The sequence below is a fragment of the Scyliorhinus torazame genome, chromosome 17 (assembly GCF_047496885.1).
Source record: "Scyliorhinus torazame isolate Kashiwa2021f chromosome 17, sScyTor2.1, whole genome shotgun sequence".
NCBI lineage: Eukaryota > Metazoa > Chordata > Chondrichthyes > Carcharhiniformes > Scyliorhinidae > Scyliorhinus > Scyliorhinus torazame.
The window spans coordinates 171,528,136-171,543,480 of record NC_092723.1 but is presented as its reverse complement, the minus strand read 5'-3'; the positions used below and the strand labels follow the sequence as shown (position 1 = coordinate 171,543,480).

The following is a 15,345-nucleotide window of genomic DNA, read 5'->3' as shown; positions in this document are numbered from 1 at the left end:
GGCCCCATCCAAAGGTTACATTTGAAGTCAAATTGATTCTGCTTTGTTATCTCAAACACCATTATCAGTCTCAAAGCTGGGGGAAACTGGCATATTTACTGCCCTTAATGAGGCTCTGTCTACTTATTAACCCTGGTAGGAGTCCTTCTAAAGTTTAAGTCATTTTGTAGAACTTTACTGATGCTTGCAAAGCTTTACCTTGACTAAATTGACCATCATGTTTTGAGCCCACAGTGCAGTTGAATACAGTTCTTTACATAACTTCAGTTTTCAGATCTTTTGTCTCAATATTCCATGTTACCATCATGAGACAGACTCCACACAGGTTTAACACCACAACCGGGCCACCTAGATTGATATAAAATTAAGGAACGGTTACATAGTTAAAAGTAATTGTACATTAAAAGGATAAATAATAAATTAACTTACAGCCCTTGACATCAAAACAGCATTTGGCTGAGCGTGGCATCAAGGAGCCCTAGCAAAACTGGCATTAATGGGAATTAGGGGAAAAACTCTTGAATAATTGGAGTCAATACTAGCACAAAGGAAGATGGTTGTAGTTGTTGGAAATCAATCATCTTAGCTGCAGGACATTATTGCAGAAGTTCCTTAAGGTGCCTAGGCCCAATCATCTTCATTTGTTTCATCAATTATCTTGCTTCCATCATAAAGTCAAAAGTGGAGATATTCGCTGATGTTTGCACAGTGTTCAGCACTGTTCGTGCCAACTTTGATACTGAAGCAGTCCTTGTCCAAATGCAGCAAGACCTGGACAACGTACAGGCTTAGGCTGACAAGTGGAAAGTAACATTCACACGATACAAGTGCCAGGCAGTGACCATCTCCAACAAGAGAGAACCTAACCATTATCCCTTGACCATCACTGAATTCTCCACTCTCAACATTCTGGGAGTTACCATTGACCAGAAACCCAACTGGTCTAGCCATACAAATATTGTGGCTACAAAAACAGGTTAGAGGCTCCAAATCCTGCTTTGGGTAACTTGCCTCCTGACTCCCCAAAGCCTGTCACTATCGACAAGGCACATGTGAGAAGTGTGGTGAAATACTCTCCACTTACCTGGATGAGTGCAGCTTCAAAGACACGCGAATAGCTTGACACCATCTAGGATAAAGCAGCCTGCTTAATTAGCAGCCCATCCACACACATTCACTCCCTTCACCACCAACGCATAGTGGCAGCAGTGAGCACCATCTACAAGATGCACTGCATGAACTCACCAAGACTCCTTAGAGCACATTGCAAGCTCATGACCGCTTCCATCTAGAAGGACAAGGGCAGCGGACACATGGGAACACCACCCCCTGGAAGATCCCCTCTGAGCCACTCATCATCCTGACTTAGAAATATATATGGCATTTCCTTCATTGTCGCTGAGCCAAAGCTGAAACTCCCTCCTTAGTAGCACCGTGGGTGGACCTACCCCACATGGACTGCAACAATTCAAGAAGGCAGTTTGGGCGCGACTCAGTGGCCTCGTCGCACCCAACTTGGTGTCAGGCCGAGGCCTTTGAATCCGCGAGAGGCCTCTCACGAGATTTGCGACATTTGAAACGCCTTGTGAGATTCAACGCAATCTTGTGAGCCGTCACAATTTGGACCTCACTGGGCGTGGTCCAGATCAGCATATTTAATTCAGCAGTACGGCTCATTTTAAATACATGTTCACTGGATTCACTCGGGACTCAATAGCTGGGCCTGGGGACCTCGCCAGGGCACCGTTTAGTACTGGTCCACACAAACATGGACCAGTCGTAATGGCACCTGGGGAGGTCACCCACGCCATTGGAGACCCCCGAGTGGTCAGGGACAGAGCAGGGTAGTACCTTTTTTTTAAAAATGTATTTTATTACAAACTTGTATCAAAAAAGGTTACAGCAGATAAACATCCCGGGTAACATACTTCCCAACAATCAACTATACAATTTGTACAATGTTTCCCCCTTTTTCAGCCTACCCCCAGCAGGGTGGTACCTTGGCTTTCATTCTGGCACCCAGACATCTTGGCAGTGCCACCCAGGCACCCTGGTGGTGTCATCCTGGTATTGCCAGGGTAGCACTGGCATGGGTACTGCCAAACTGGCAGTGCCTGGGTGCCAAGTTGACACTGCCAGGAATCGGGCCCAGGGGTCTTACCGCATAGAGAGGGGTGAAGTTGGGTTCCCGGGTGCCTCCTCAAGATTGATTGGGGGGGGGGGGGCTGAAAGTTGGGTTGCAGGGGTATCAGGGCAGCTTTCCAAAATGGCACCCGATCTGCAAGGAAAGGAGCCTTTCATGCTGGTGAACATCAGCTAACCAGCAGGAAATCCCTCTAATGCACTCTCAGTGGAGTGAATCTCCCTGAGGACAAAAAAAACAACAAATTGCCGCTGCAAGCGCCGAGAAACACCCCACTAAACGCGTCATTCGGCGGACTTTAACTCAAGTCCACTTTATCGCGCCCATGGTGTTTTTACTTGTCCAATATTTCCATTGCTATTTCTGTAGGCTGGAAACAGAGGTTCAAACCCTGCTTTGTGGTGGTTGAGTGAACATGGGCAAGAGGTGAAATGGAACTTTCAAGACCTTGAAGTCTACTCTAAGAAGGTGGCGAATGTTTTGTCAGAAGCCTGTGACCTAGGCTTAGCTGATCGAGTTATTGTTATCCTGCCACGGGTTCTGGAATGGTGGCTTATAAACATAGCATGCATGAGAACAGGTAAAGGTTTTGTTGTTAATATTACTGTTGAGATGGATATTTAACAAAATGCATTTTACTGTCTTCTTCCTTTAAGAGATTATCTCAAAACAGCTCATTTAAACATCAAACCCTTGCAAGGAGTTCTTGATTAACGTATACAAATTTCTCTTAGTTGTCATATTTGGAACAATTTCTGTTAAATCTATGCAACTGTAGCCACCTAAATTGGCTAGCTCCCGATTTAAAATGGCGAATGGCAAAGGCTGATGGGAAAGTCAGCCAACATGGACAGAAACCAGCAGCTGCAGATTTGCTGTGTATTTACCTCTGCAAAGGCCAGACAACATTGATACCAGCGACCATCAGCATAACAATGTAGCAGCCGTTTGCATACTGATGAGCAATCCCCGGGAACAATAAGTAACATTTTGGACACACAAAGCAAAGCCAGACTCCTCGGCGCCAGCAGGAACCAACACAAAGGAGGTGAACGAGCACCTCAAGACCGCCCATCGATCAGGGAACCGCTCCAGTATTGGAGAAATCGAACCAAACGATTGGGACAAAGTCCAATCACTTGGGACCAGGTACAGGGTCCGCCCCAAAAGGCGGGAAGCCCCTGGGGACGATAAGAGTTAAGCCCCAAGTTCAAATCGCTCTCTTCACCTTTGCGTCCTGCCCGGGTCACCCAGCAACACGAACCAACATTGACCGTGACCGGTGCAGTGACCCCCGAACAAAGTAAGTCTTAATTCAACGCTCACTACGAGATAGGCGCTCCTAGCTACCAATCCGTACCAACTTCGAATCCCGCAGACTCAGAACCCGAATGAAAGGCCATTTGTTCCCCTGACCTGGTGGGCCAGTCCGAAGTTAAGTATAGGCCTGTTAGTTGTAGAAGTAGCTTAGATGTAGATTTTTGTGCATGAGTAGTGATTACTGTGTATAATAAATGTGCTTTGATTTTAATCTTACTAATTGGTGTATTGGGTTATTGATCATTACTCGGACTTGAACCTCGTGGCGGTATCATAAAGATACCTGGCGACTCGAGAGCAAAGGTAATAAAACAGAGCAATTGAACCAAGGAAAAAGTTAGCAACATTATTTGGCGACATCTGACGGGACCCGATCTAGAAGTGGCATAACCACTCCGGGAGAATCCAAGAATTTGAATTAGAGATCCAATTGAGAACAGAAAACCCAAGCGTTCAAGCAGTCCTGATCAATACTCATAATTCGGAAGTGTGTGTATGCATGCGTAACTAACAGGGCGATAAGGTAAAACTGATAGATTTTTTGTTGCGACAAAACTGTCAGGAGTTTGTATATCGGAAAGTAGCGAAAGCCGTACACGTATTTACAGCACCGCCTTAATACCCCTGTCCCAAATTTGAAGAGCAGCATTCGGATAGGAAAGATGGCAATGCAACGCCTCATGAACCCAGAGGAATTTGCGGTCGCAGCAACCAGCAGCAGGAGAGTGGGACAATGTCCCTTTTGGGAGGAAGAGATCAGGAAATATCTCAAAGGGAAAAGATGGCCCCTTTGGAATGAATTCTGTGACAACGAGGAATCAGGCCCCGGGAATATAGGACATACTTGGTGGGAGAACCTGAGCGAGATCCACAAAAAGAGCTCAGGGAAAGCTCGCAAGCCGATGGCAATCGTGTCCTGCTTGGCACAATTGTGAGGCACAGAGGAGGTCGTTAGGACTCTCCGGAAAGAGGTAGAGGGCATACATCGAATGAGTAAGGTCGATGTAAGCAAGGTAGAGCGAGAGAATTTAGAATTGAGAAGGAAGTTGGCAGCAAAAGATGGAGAGGTAGAGGATGCCAAAAGGGCTCACCAGTCTTGTCTGGCGCACTTAAGCAGCTTCCAGTCTCAATATGGAAAGGCCTATCAGGACACGCAACGTGCAGTCCTGGTACGTGAAGAAACAGAAAAGCAAGTAGAAGCATTGCAGAGACAGTGCAGCGACTTAAAGGCAGCGTTAAGAGCACTCCATGCTGCCGCCACAGAGCAAAGACAAAGCACGCTAGATCACGCAAAGTGCCGGAAGCAGATTGCAGAGTTGCAATCACTGCTTTCAGTTCAGAAAGGCTTCCAGGAAACCTTTGGAGCGAAATTAGATCAGGAAGACGGCCTTGATTGGGAAGAATTAAATGAAACAGCGCAGAGATATGTTCAGGGAACATGTGCACAGGGAAAGCCACAAAAGAGGAAAGCGACCCAACCCCCCCCCCCCCCCCCCCAGAGCAGATAGTTCATGCTCCAATGAACTCAGTCACCACCCACCGCACAGCCACATCGGACGATGCAGAATTTCTATACTCCAGCCCCTTAACAGTGACCCAATTACCAGACGCGTGCGATAAGATCACACCGTTCCTCCCCACCTCAGACCCCCACCATTTCTTTGCCACCGTAAAGCATCAGGTGACCATGTACAGCCTGGATGAGCGAGAGCATGTAAAGCTCACAGTTTTAAGTTTAGACCCTTCAGTAGCAGCAGTCCTTCCCGACCCACAGAATGTAGGAGGAGGCACCCTTGCAGAAATGCATACCACAATCCTGGATGCGATCGGGTATAACCGGGTGACCCCGTAGATGGCCTCAACAAATGCAGGCAAAAGAAGACCGAGCACCCCACAGCGTTCGCTGGACGCCTGTGGATCCACTTTGCAGCAGTCTTTGGAGACTTAGACCGCGCCCATTTGTCCCCAGATAACATGGCCAAATGGACCCGCACCCTTATCTCCCATGCCACAGAAACAGGACAGAAAACTTGCACGAGTTATGATTCCCTCAGAGGAGGCCCATAACGAGAAGTGGGTAGTGAAAAGATTGCTCGGGAGCAATCTATACAAAGCAAACCCGCAGTCAAGAATCCCGAGGAAAAGCAGGCTGACGCAGATATACAGTCAGTAAAAACACACCAGAACCCCGCATGGGTAAATGAAGGAAAGAACAGCCCCCACCCAAGTCACAGTTACAACTGTGGCCAGTTGGGACACTTCGCAAGAGAGTGCAATGCCCCTAGAAAGCCACAGAGAGCCCAGCAGACGGACACTCTGAGTAAGAAGAAGACAGAGCCCATTCATAGTGTCAGCGCCCGTTGAGATCAGACGGACCTGACCGGAACGGACTGACGGTGTACGGGCTCCCCCAGTTGGGTTTGCGACACCCTTTGGGATAGGTCCGGACGACCGGTAGTAGCAGCGAAAATTCGGGGACAGCCCATCGAGTTTCTATGGGACACCGGAGGGTCCCGCACCACAATAAATTCCTCCACCCAATTTCAAAAAGACACGTGGCCCACTACAGCCACCATAACCCTCAGCGGCTTTACAGGCCACTCACAGCAGGGACACATCACAGCCCCTGTACCCATTCAAATCGGCAACATCACCACCAAGCACCCCGTGGTTTTAGTCGATCTGTCCCACACAGCAGAACACATTCTGGGAATCGATTTCATGAATTCCCACAATCTTTCATTTGATCCAGTCAACCAGTGTGTCTGGAAAATGGCAAAGTCTGCAAGAGCCCCCGCAACGCTCAACATAGGAGAATACGCGAACAAAATTAGCGCAGTAGGCGAATTTTGGTTCAACCCGACCACGCTTAGTACGGACAAGCAGGTTAGGGCAGTTCTGCAAAAGAACAGGGCAGCATTCGCGACCCACAAGCATGACTGTGAACGGATGACTGGCTCCGTACAGATCACAGGACCTGACCCTAGACCCCAAAAACAATATGGATTTCCCCAAGAGGCAGAGGGAGAAATCTCAAAGGGCGTACTTAGATCAGTAGCCTCCACTAATAATGCCCCGATTTGGCCAGTGAGAAAGCCCGATGGATCATGGCGACTGACCATCGATTACCGGGAACTCAACAAAATCACCCCCGCAGCAACCCCCACAGTAGCAACAAGTCCCGAGACCATGCTCAAGCAGGGACTCAATTCCCGATTCTTTACGGTTTTGGATGTCAGTAATGGATTCTGGTCCATTCCATTGGCAAAGGCGTGCCAGTACAAATGTGCCTTCACTTTTAAAATCAGCAGTACACGTGGACATGCCTGCCACAAGGATTCCACAGCTCCCCCTCCATTTTCCACCGACAGCTGGCAAATGGTTTAGCCAAATTCTCTCGCCCCGAATGTCTGGTCCAGTACGTAGGCGACCTACTACTGCAGACAGACACCAAGGAAGAGCACACTGAGCTTCTGTCCGAACTCCTGGAACTCTTACACTCAATCGGTTGTAAAGTCAACCCCAAAAAGGCCCAGATTTTGGAAGATAAGGTGATATATTTGGGAACAATTATCACACATGGTAAACGCGAGATCGAGCATAAAAGGATTGACTCGATTGCTAAATTGCCCCTTCCCCAGAACGTTTTAGCCCTCCGGTCGTTTTTAGGACTGGTTGGCTACTGCCAAAACCACATTGATGGTTTCACCAGCAAGGCAGCACCCCTCTCAGACCTTCTAAAGAAAGGAGCCCCCTGGGAATGGCTTCCGCAGTATACGGATGCTGTGGATGCGTTGAAACAATCACTCATAGCAGCCCGCGCACTACAAGTTCCAGACCCGCTTTCCCCTTACGCTATAGAGGTAGCAACCACAGACCGCACCCTTTCGGCTGTGCTCCTCCAGGTACGGCACGACCAGTTAAGGCCCGTAGCTTACGCCTGCAGAGGCACCTGCTCGCAGTATTTTGGGCAGTTCAGTATTTTTCGTATATTACCGGACTGAACCCCATCACAATTCTCACCGAGCACACCCCCACCCAACTTTTACTTGACGGACGACTCAAGGACGGTACAGTAAGCCAGATTAGAGCAGCTAGATGGACCCTTTTGCAGGGACGGGACATCATTGTTAAAAGGACAAAGACGCACACCTTTTTAGCCGACAACTTACAGTACCCCGGAACCCCCCATGAATGTGAAATGATCTCTCCACACCACAACACAGGCCCCTTAATTGTGAAAACACCCCCCAGAAAGATAGGTAGTTCAACCCAGAGCCCCCAGCACACAGACACGTGCGAGCCCATAAAGATCTATGTGGATGGATCTTCCACAGTCTTGGATGGGAAGCGCGTAACAGGTTGCGGTATATATGTCGAGGACGCGCAGGGATGCGCCCTAGAGGAAATATTAAAACTGCCAGGCCACTTAGGCGTGCAGGCAGCAGAACTTGCGGCCATCGCATATATAGTGGATCAGCCAGATTCCTTCCCCAGCCCAGCAGACATATACTCGGATAGCCTCTATGTCTGCTGTCTGCAACAGCCTCACGGAAATCCTGTCCCTGTGGAAAGCAAGAGGATTTGTTTCCGCAGACGGAAAACCCCTCCCTCAGCCCCATTGCTCCGTCACATCTTAGAGAGAGCACAGAACAGGACTTTTGGGATAGTCAAAGTTCGAAGTCACCATCGTTCCTCCCCCCCGGAAATGTAAAAGCCGACGCACTGGCTAAAGCAGGTTCCAGGCATGAATATTTTTGGACACCCCCCGAAAGTGCACCAGTGAATGCAGTTCAGGTCTCACAGACTAGGATCGAGGATCTAGTGGAGGCCCAGAAGCAGGACAGCAATCTCAGGGAGATTGTAAAAGGAAACTACCCAAAACCGTATGAGAGATTTAAAAATGCACTGACCACACATGACGGTGTGGTGTTAAAAGACACCCTTTATGTGATTCCTGAACAGGACAGGAATCAACTGATTTGTTTGTTCCATGACGGTCATGGACATCAGGGAATCGATCCCACTACAGCCCACCTCAAGCAGCTTTGTTGGTGGCTGAATTTAAAGGACAATATAAATCACTACATCGAGAATTGTCCTATCTGCGCCCAGAATAATCCGGAGAGATATGCCAAAAAGGTTGAGCTCAGTCACACCCGACCCGATAATGGCCCCTGGACTAACCTACAGATTGATTTTATAGGACCATTGCCCCCTTGCAGGAATGGTTATAAATATGTACTCGTGGTGATAGACACGTTTACGAAATGGGTGGAAGCATTCCCAGCCAGAACAAACACTGCAAAAACCACAGCCAAGACTTTGACCCACCACATCTTTACAAGATGGGGACTCACCCGCAGCATTGAATCCGACCAAGGTTCCCATTTTACGGGACGTGTCATGCAGAACATCCTCACGATATTTGGCATCACCCAAAAATTCCACATAGCATACCACCCACAGTCGAGTGGTATCGTGGAGCGCATGAATCGGACCCTAAAATCCACCCTCAGAAAAATGGTCCAGCAAAACAACACCACTTGGGACTCAGTCCTCCCTTTTGCGCTGATGTTTTTGCGTAATACAATTTCAACTTCCACAGGTTACACCCCACACACCCTCAAGACCGGACGCCCCATGAAAGGCACAGAATTTTTATTAGGTTTAGACTTGACCAACCCCGAAGTGACGGCCCTCACACACGAGAAAGCAGTAGAGCAATTAGTGGAGAATGTTAAAACGTCTCGACTGGCAGCCACAGTGAAATTGGGCACACGAAAGAAACAGAGCAAGGCTTGTTTCAACAAGACAGTGCATGCAACTGAGTACAATATAGGACAGCAAGTCATAGAATCATAGAATTTACAGTGCAGAAGGAGGCCATTCAGCCCATCGAGTCTGCACCGGCTCTTGGAAAGAGCACCCTACCCAAGCCCACACCACCCTAGCCCCATAACCCAGTAACCCCACTCAACCAACACTAAGGGCAATTTTGGACACTAAGGGCAATTTAGCATGGCCAATCCACCTAACCTGCACATCTTTGGACTGTGGGAGGAAACCGGAGCACCCGGAGGAAACCCACGCACACACGGGGAGAACGTGCAGACTCCGCACAGACAGTGACCCAGCCGGGAATCGAACTTGGGACCCTGGAGCTGTGAAGCAATTATGCTAACCACTATGCTACCATGCTGCCCCGAGTCATGCTCTCCGTATACAACCCCAGCACATTCCTGTCACCGAAGTACTCGGGTCCGTACTCCATTGCGGACAAAGTAAGTCCTTCCGTATACAAGGTAAAGTATCCCAACGGAAAAACTGCGTGGTTCCATATCGACCACTGAAGGCATATGGAACACAGTCTAACCACTCACACCATGTCATGCTCGACGCAGCACACCACAGCCAACGTAACCCTACCATCCCCCAACACATCCAGCCCAGCCACGGACTCGACCTCGACTCCACCCCCGAAATATACACTCCGCCCCAGAACGCCCACTGACTGCAGCAGCAGAGACAGCGACTGTGACTCGGACGATAGCCACAACACGCCTCCCTACTATCCCCATGCAACAGAACCCACACCCAGCGAATCCGACTACGATCCGAGTGATCCCTTCATGATCACTTTTCTAAACAAACCCCACCACCGACCTACACTGACAACCCCGATTCCGTCCCCACACAACTAGACACCACCTATTGGCACAGAGACAACTCATACAGACTCGTCCGAAACGACGAGAGCGACCCCAAATCACACCATGCAGCCCTATCAACCTTAATACATTCAAGAGTTTGGCATCCGGGAGAAGATGACGATCTTGAGTCTGACTCCCAAACCGAGAACCCCTTTGCGACCCTGTTCGCAACCGATAACTGAGGTGTCCAGATGATGTTTCAAAAGGAACCGCTTGGGAGAAAACGGTGTCCTTTCTGATGGAACCTGCAGCTTGTTCAATGTTGTATGTCAGACTGGAAAAAAAATTCCCACAGCCTCACGCCCTTTTCGGCAGAAACCGCTGAGGACTTGCCCACAGAGACTTGCTATTGGCCAGACGCTAGTTCAGAGGAACTAGTTTGTCTGCAGAGACTTGTTAAGGTCCCAGACACCAGTTCAGCGGAACTCGTCTGTCGACAGATACCACATGCCCGTTCATAACTGCCCTTCTGGTTCGAACCAATACGGCAACCCCCCACAATGACTACATTTCTTGCCCGTTCTTGTCGGTTGCTCAGGCAGTGGAGAAACGGCTTGGGACCCGCACTGCCTGGGAACCCCCCTCTGGTCAACTACGCTCAGGTATGGGGACACGGCATTGGTCGCCGTCCTACCCAGGGACTCCATCCAACTCTTACCCGTCGCGGCCCATACGCACCTCATTTCGGCAACTTTTTTTTTTTTTTAATATTTTATTGAAAATTTTTGGTCAACCAACACAGTACATTGTGCATCCTTTACACAATATTATAACAACACAAATAAAAATGACTTATTTTATAAACAGAAAATGAATAAATAATAAATAACAAAAATGAAAACTAACCCTAATTGGCAACTGCCTTATCACAAGTAACACTCTCCAAAAATATAATTTAACAGTCCAATATATAATTATCTGTAGCAACGACCTATACATAGTATACAGTATATATTAACAACCCTGAGAGTCCTCCTGGTTCCTCCTCCTCCTCCTCCCCCCCCCCCCCCCGATCCTGGGCTGCTGCTGCTGCCTTCTTTTTCCATTCCATCTATCTTTCTGCGAGGTATTCGACGAACGGTTGCCACCGCCTGGTGAACCCTTGAGCCGACCCCCTTAGAACGAACTTAATCCGCTCTAGCTTTATAAACCCTGCCATGTCATTTATCCAGGTCTCCACCCCCGGGGGCTTGGCTTCTTTCCACATTAGCAATATCCTGCGCCGGGCTACTAGGGATGCAAAGGCCAAATCATCGGCCTCTCTCGCCTCCTGCACTCCCGGCTCTTGTGCAACCCCAAATATAGCCAACCCCCAGCTTGGTTCGACCCGGACCCCCACTACTTTTGAAAGCACCTTTGTCACCTCCCTCCAAAACCCCTGTAGTGCCGGGCATGACCAAAACATATGGGTATGATTCGCTGGGCTTCTCGAGCACCTCGCACACCTATCCTCCACCCCAAAAAATTTACTGAGCCGTGCTCCAGTCATATGCGCCCTGTGTAATACCTTAAACTGAATCAGGCTTAGCCTGGCACACGAGGACGACGAGTTTACCCTGCTTAGGGCATCTGCCCACAGCCCCTCCTCGATCTCCTCCCCCAGCTCTTTTTCCCATTTCCCTTTTAGTTCATCTACCATAGTCTCCCCTTCGTCCCTCATTTCCCAAATATATCTGACACCTTACCGTCCCCCACCCATGTCTTTGAGATCACTCTGTCCTGCACCTCTTGTGTCGGGAGCTGTGGGAATTCCCTCACCTGTTGCCTCGCAAAAGCCCTCAGTTGCATATACCTGAATGCATTCCCTTGGGGCAACCCATATTTCTCGGTCAGCGCTCCCAGACTCGCGAACTTCCCATCCACAAACAGATCTTTCAGTTGCGTTATTCCTGCTCTTTGCCACATTCCATATCCCCCATCCATTCCCCCCGGGGCAAACCTATGGTTGTTTCTTATCGGGGACCCCCCCAAGGCTCCAGTCTTTCCCCTATGCCGTCTCCACTGTCCCCAAATCTTCAGTGTAGCCACCACCACCGGGCTTGTGTAGTTCCTCGGTGAGAACGGCAATGGGGCTGTCACCATAGCCTGTAGGCTAGTCCCCCTACAGGACGCCCTCTCTAATCTCTTCCACGCCGCTCCCTCCTCCTCTCCCATCCACTTACTCACCATTGAAATATTAGCGGCCCAATAATACTCACTTAGGCTCGGTAGTGCCAGCCCCCCCCCTATCCCTGCTACGCTGTAAGAATCCCTTCCTCACTCTCGGGGTCTTCCCGGCCCACATAAAACCCATGATGCTCTTTTCAATCCTTTTAAAAAAAGCCTTCGTGATCACCACCGGGAGGCACTGAAACACAAAGAGGAATCTCGGGAGGTCCACCATCTTAACCGCCTGCACCCTCCCTACCAGTGACAGGGATACCATATCCCATCTCTTGAAATCCTCCTCCATTTGTTCCACCAACCGCGTTAAATTTAACCTACGCAATGTGCCCCAATTCTTGGCTATCTGGATCCCCAGGTAACGAAAGTCCCTTGTTACCTTTCTCAACAGTAGGTCCTCTATTTCTCTACTCTGCTCCCCTGGATGCACCACAAACAACTCACTTTTCCCCATGTTCAATTTATACCCTGAAAAATCCCCAAACTCCCCAAGTATCCGCATTATTTCTGGCATCCCCTCCGCCGGGTCTGCCACATATAGGAACAAATCGTCCGCATACAAAGATACCCGATGTTCTTCTCCTCCTCTAAGTACTCCCCTCCACTTCTTGGAACCCCTCAACGCTATCGCCAGTGGCTCAATCGCCAGTGCAAACAATAATGGGGACAGAGGGCATCCCTGCCTTGTCCCTCTATGGAGCCGAAAATATGCAGATCCCCGTCCATTCGTGACCACGCTCGCCATCGGGGCTCTATACAACAGCTGCACCCATCTAACATACCCCTCTCCAAAACCAAATCTCCTCAACACCTCCCACAAATAATCCCACTCCACTCTATCAAATGCTTTCTCGGCATCCATCGCCACTACTATCTCCGTTTCCACCTCTGGTGGGGGCATCATCATTACCCCTAACAGCCTCCGTATATTCGTGTTCAGCTGTCTCCCCTTCACAAACCCAGTTTGGTCCTCGTGGACCACCCCCGGGACACATTCCTCTATTATTGCCATTACCTTGGCCAGGATCTTGGCATCTACATTTAGGAGGGAAATAGGTCTATAGGACCCGCATTGTAGCGGATCCTTTTCCTTCTTTAAGAGAAGCGATATCGTTGCTTCAGACATAGTCGGGGGCAGTTGTCCCCTTTCCTTTGCCTCATTAAAGGTCCTCGTCAATACCAGGGCGAGCAAGTCCACATATTTTCTATAGAATTCGACTGGGAATCCATCCGGTCCCGGGGCCTTTCCCGCCTGCATGCTCCTAATTCCTTTCACCACTTCTTCTACCTCGATCTGTGCTCCCAGTCCCACCCTTTGCTGCTCTTCCACCTTGGGAAATTCCAGCCGATCCAAGAAGCCCATCATTCTCTCCCTCCCATCCGGGGGTTGAGCTTCATATAATTTTTTATAAAATGTCTTGAACACTCCATTCACTCTCTCCGCTCCCCGCTCCATCTCTCCTTCCTCATCCCTCACTCCCCCTATTTCCCTCGCTGCTCCCCTTTTCCTCAATTGGTGTGCCAGCAACCTGCTCGCCTTCTCCCCATATTCGTACTGTACACCCTGTGCCTTCCTCCATTGTGCCTCTGCAGTGCCCGTAGTCAGCAAGTCAAATTCTACATGTAGCCTTTGCCTTTCCCTTTACAGTCCCTCCTCCGGTGCTTCCACATATTGTCTGTCCACCCTCAAAAGTTCTTGCAGCAACCGCTCCCGTTCCTTACTCTCCTGCTTCCCTTTATGTGCCCTTATTGATATCAGCTCCCCTCTAACCACCGCCTTCAGCGCCTCCCAGACCACTCCCACCTGGACCTCCCCATTATCATTGAGTTCCAAGTACTTTTCAATGCACCCCCTCACCCTTAGACACACACCCTCATCTGCCATTAGTCCCATGTCCATTCTCCAGGGTGGGCGCCCTCCTGTTTCCTCCCCTATCTCCAAGTCTACCCAGTGTGGAGCGTGATCCGAAATGGCTATAGCCGTATACTCCGTTCCCCTCACCTTCGGGATCAACGCCCTTCCCAGCACAAAAAAGTCTATTCGCGAGTAGACTTTATGGACATAGGAGAAAAACGAGAACTCCTTACTCCTAGGTCTGCTAAATCTCCACGGGTCTACACCTCCCATCTGCTCCATAAAATCTTTAAGTACCTTGGCTGCTGCCGGCCTCCTTCCAGTCCTGGACTTCGACCTATCCAGCCCTGGTTCCAACACCGTATTAAAATCTCCCCCCATTATCAGCTTTCCCATCTCTAGGTCCGGAATGCGTCCTAGCATCCGCCTCATAAAATTGGCATCATCCCAGTTCGGGGCATATACGTTTACCAAAACCACCGTCTCCCCCTGTAGTTTGCCACTCACCATCACGTATCTGCCCCCGTTATCCGCCACTATAGTCTTTGCCTCGAACATTACCCGCTTCCCCACTAATATAGCCACCCCCCTGTTTTTCGCATCTAGCCCCGAATGGAACACCTGCCCCACCCATCCTTTGCGTAGCCTAACCTGGTCTATCAGTTTCAGGTGCGTTTCCTGTAACATAACCACATCTGCCTTAAGTTTCTTAAAGTGTGCTAGTGCCCGTGCCCTCTTTATCGGCCCGTCCAGCCCTCTCACGTTCCACGTGATCAGCCGGGTTGGGGGGCTTCCTACCCCCCCCCCCCCCCTTGTCGATTAGCCATCCCCTTTTTCCAGCTCCTCACCCGGTTCCCACGCAGCTGTATCTCCCCCAGGCGGTGCCCCCCCGCCCATCCCCTCCCATACCAGCTCCCCCCTCTCCCCAGCAGCAGCAACCCAGTAATTCCCCCCTCCCACCCCCCCCCCCCGCTAGATCCCCCGCTAGCGTAATTACTCCCCCCATGTTGCTCCCAGAAGTCAGCAAACTCTGGCCGACCTCGGCTTCCCCCCGTGACCTCGGCTCGCACCGTGCGACGCCCCCTCCTTCCTGCTTCTCTATTCCCGCCATGATTATCATAGCGCGGGAACCAAGCCCGCGCTTCTCCCTT

The 15,345-nt window shown here is 49.9% G+C and overlaps 1 protein-coding gene across 5 annotated transcripts in view; it reads left to right on the top strand.

Moving 5' to 3' along the window:
• Positions 1 to 15,345, top strand: part of LOC140394407 (acyl-coenzyme A synthetase ACSM3, mitochondrial-like) — a 135,033-nt gene that overhangs the window by 24,187 nt on the left and 95,501 nt on the right. For all 5 annotated transcript variants that reach the window (XM_072481652.1, XM_072481654.1, XM_072481651.1 and 2 more), the window contains one exon: positions 2,513 to 2,723. In XM_072481652.1, the coding sequence (XP_072337753.1) occupies positions 2,513 to 2,723 (211 nt within the window). The remainder of the gene's footprint in view (positions 1 to 2,512; positions 2,724 to 15,345) is intronic.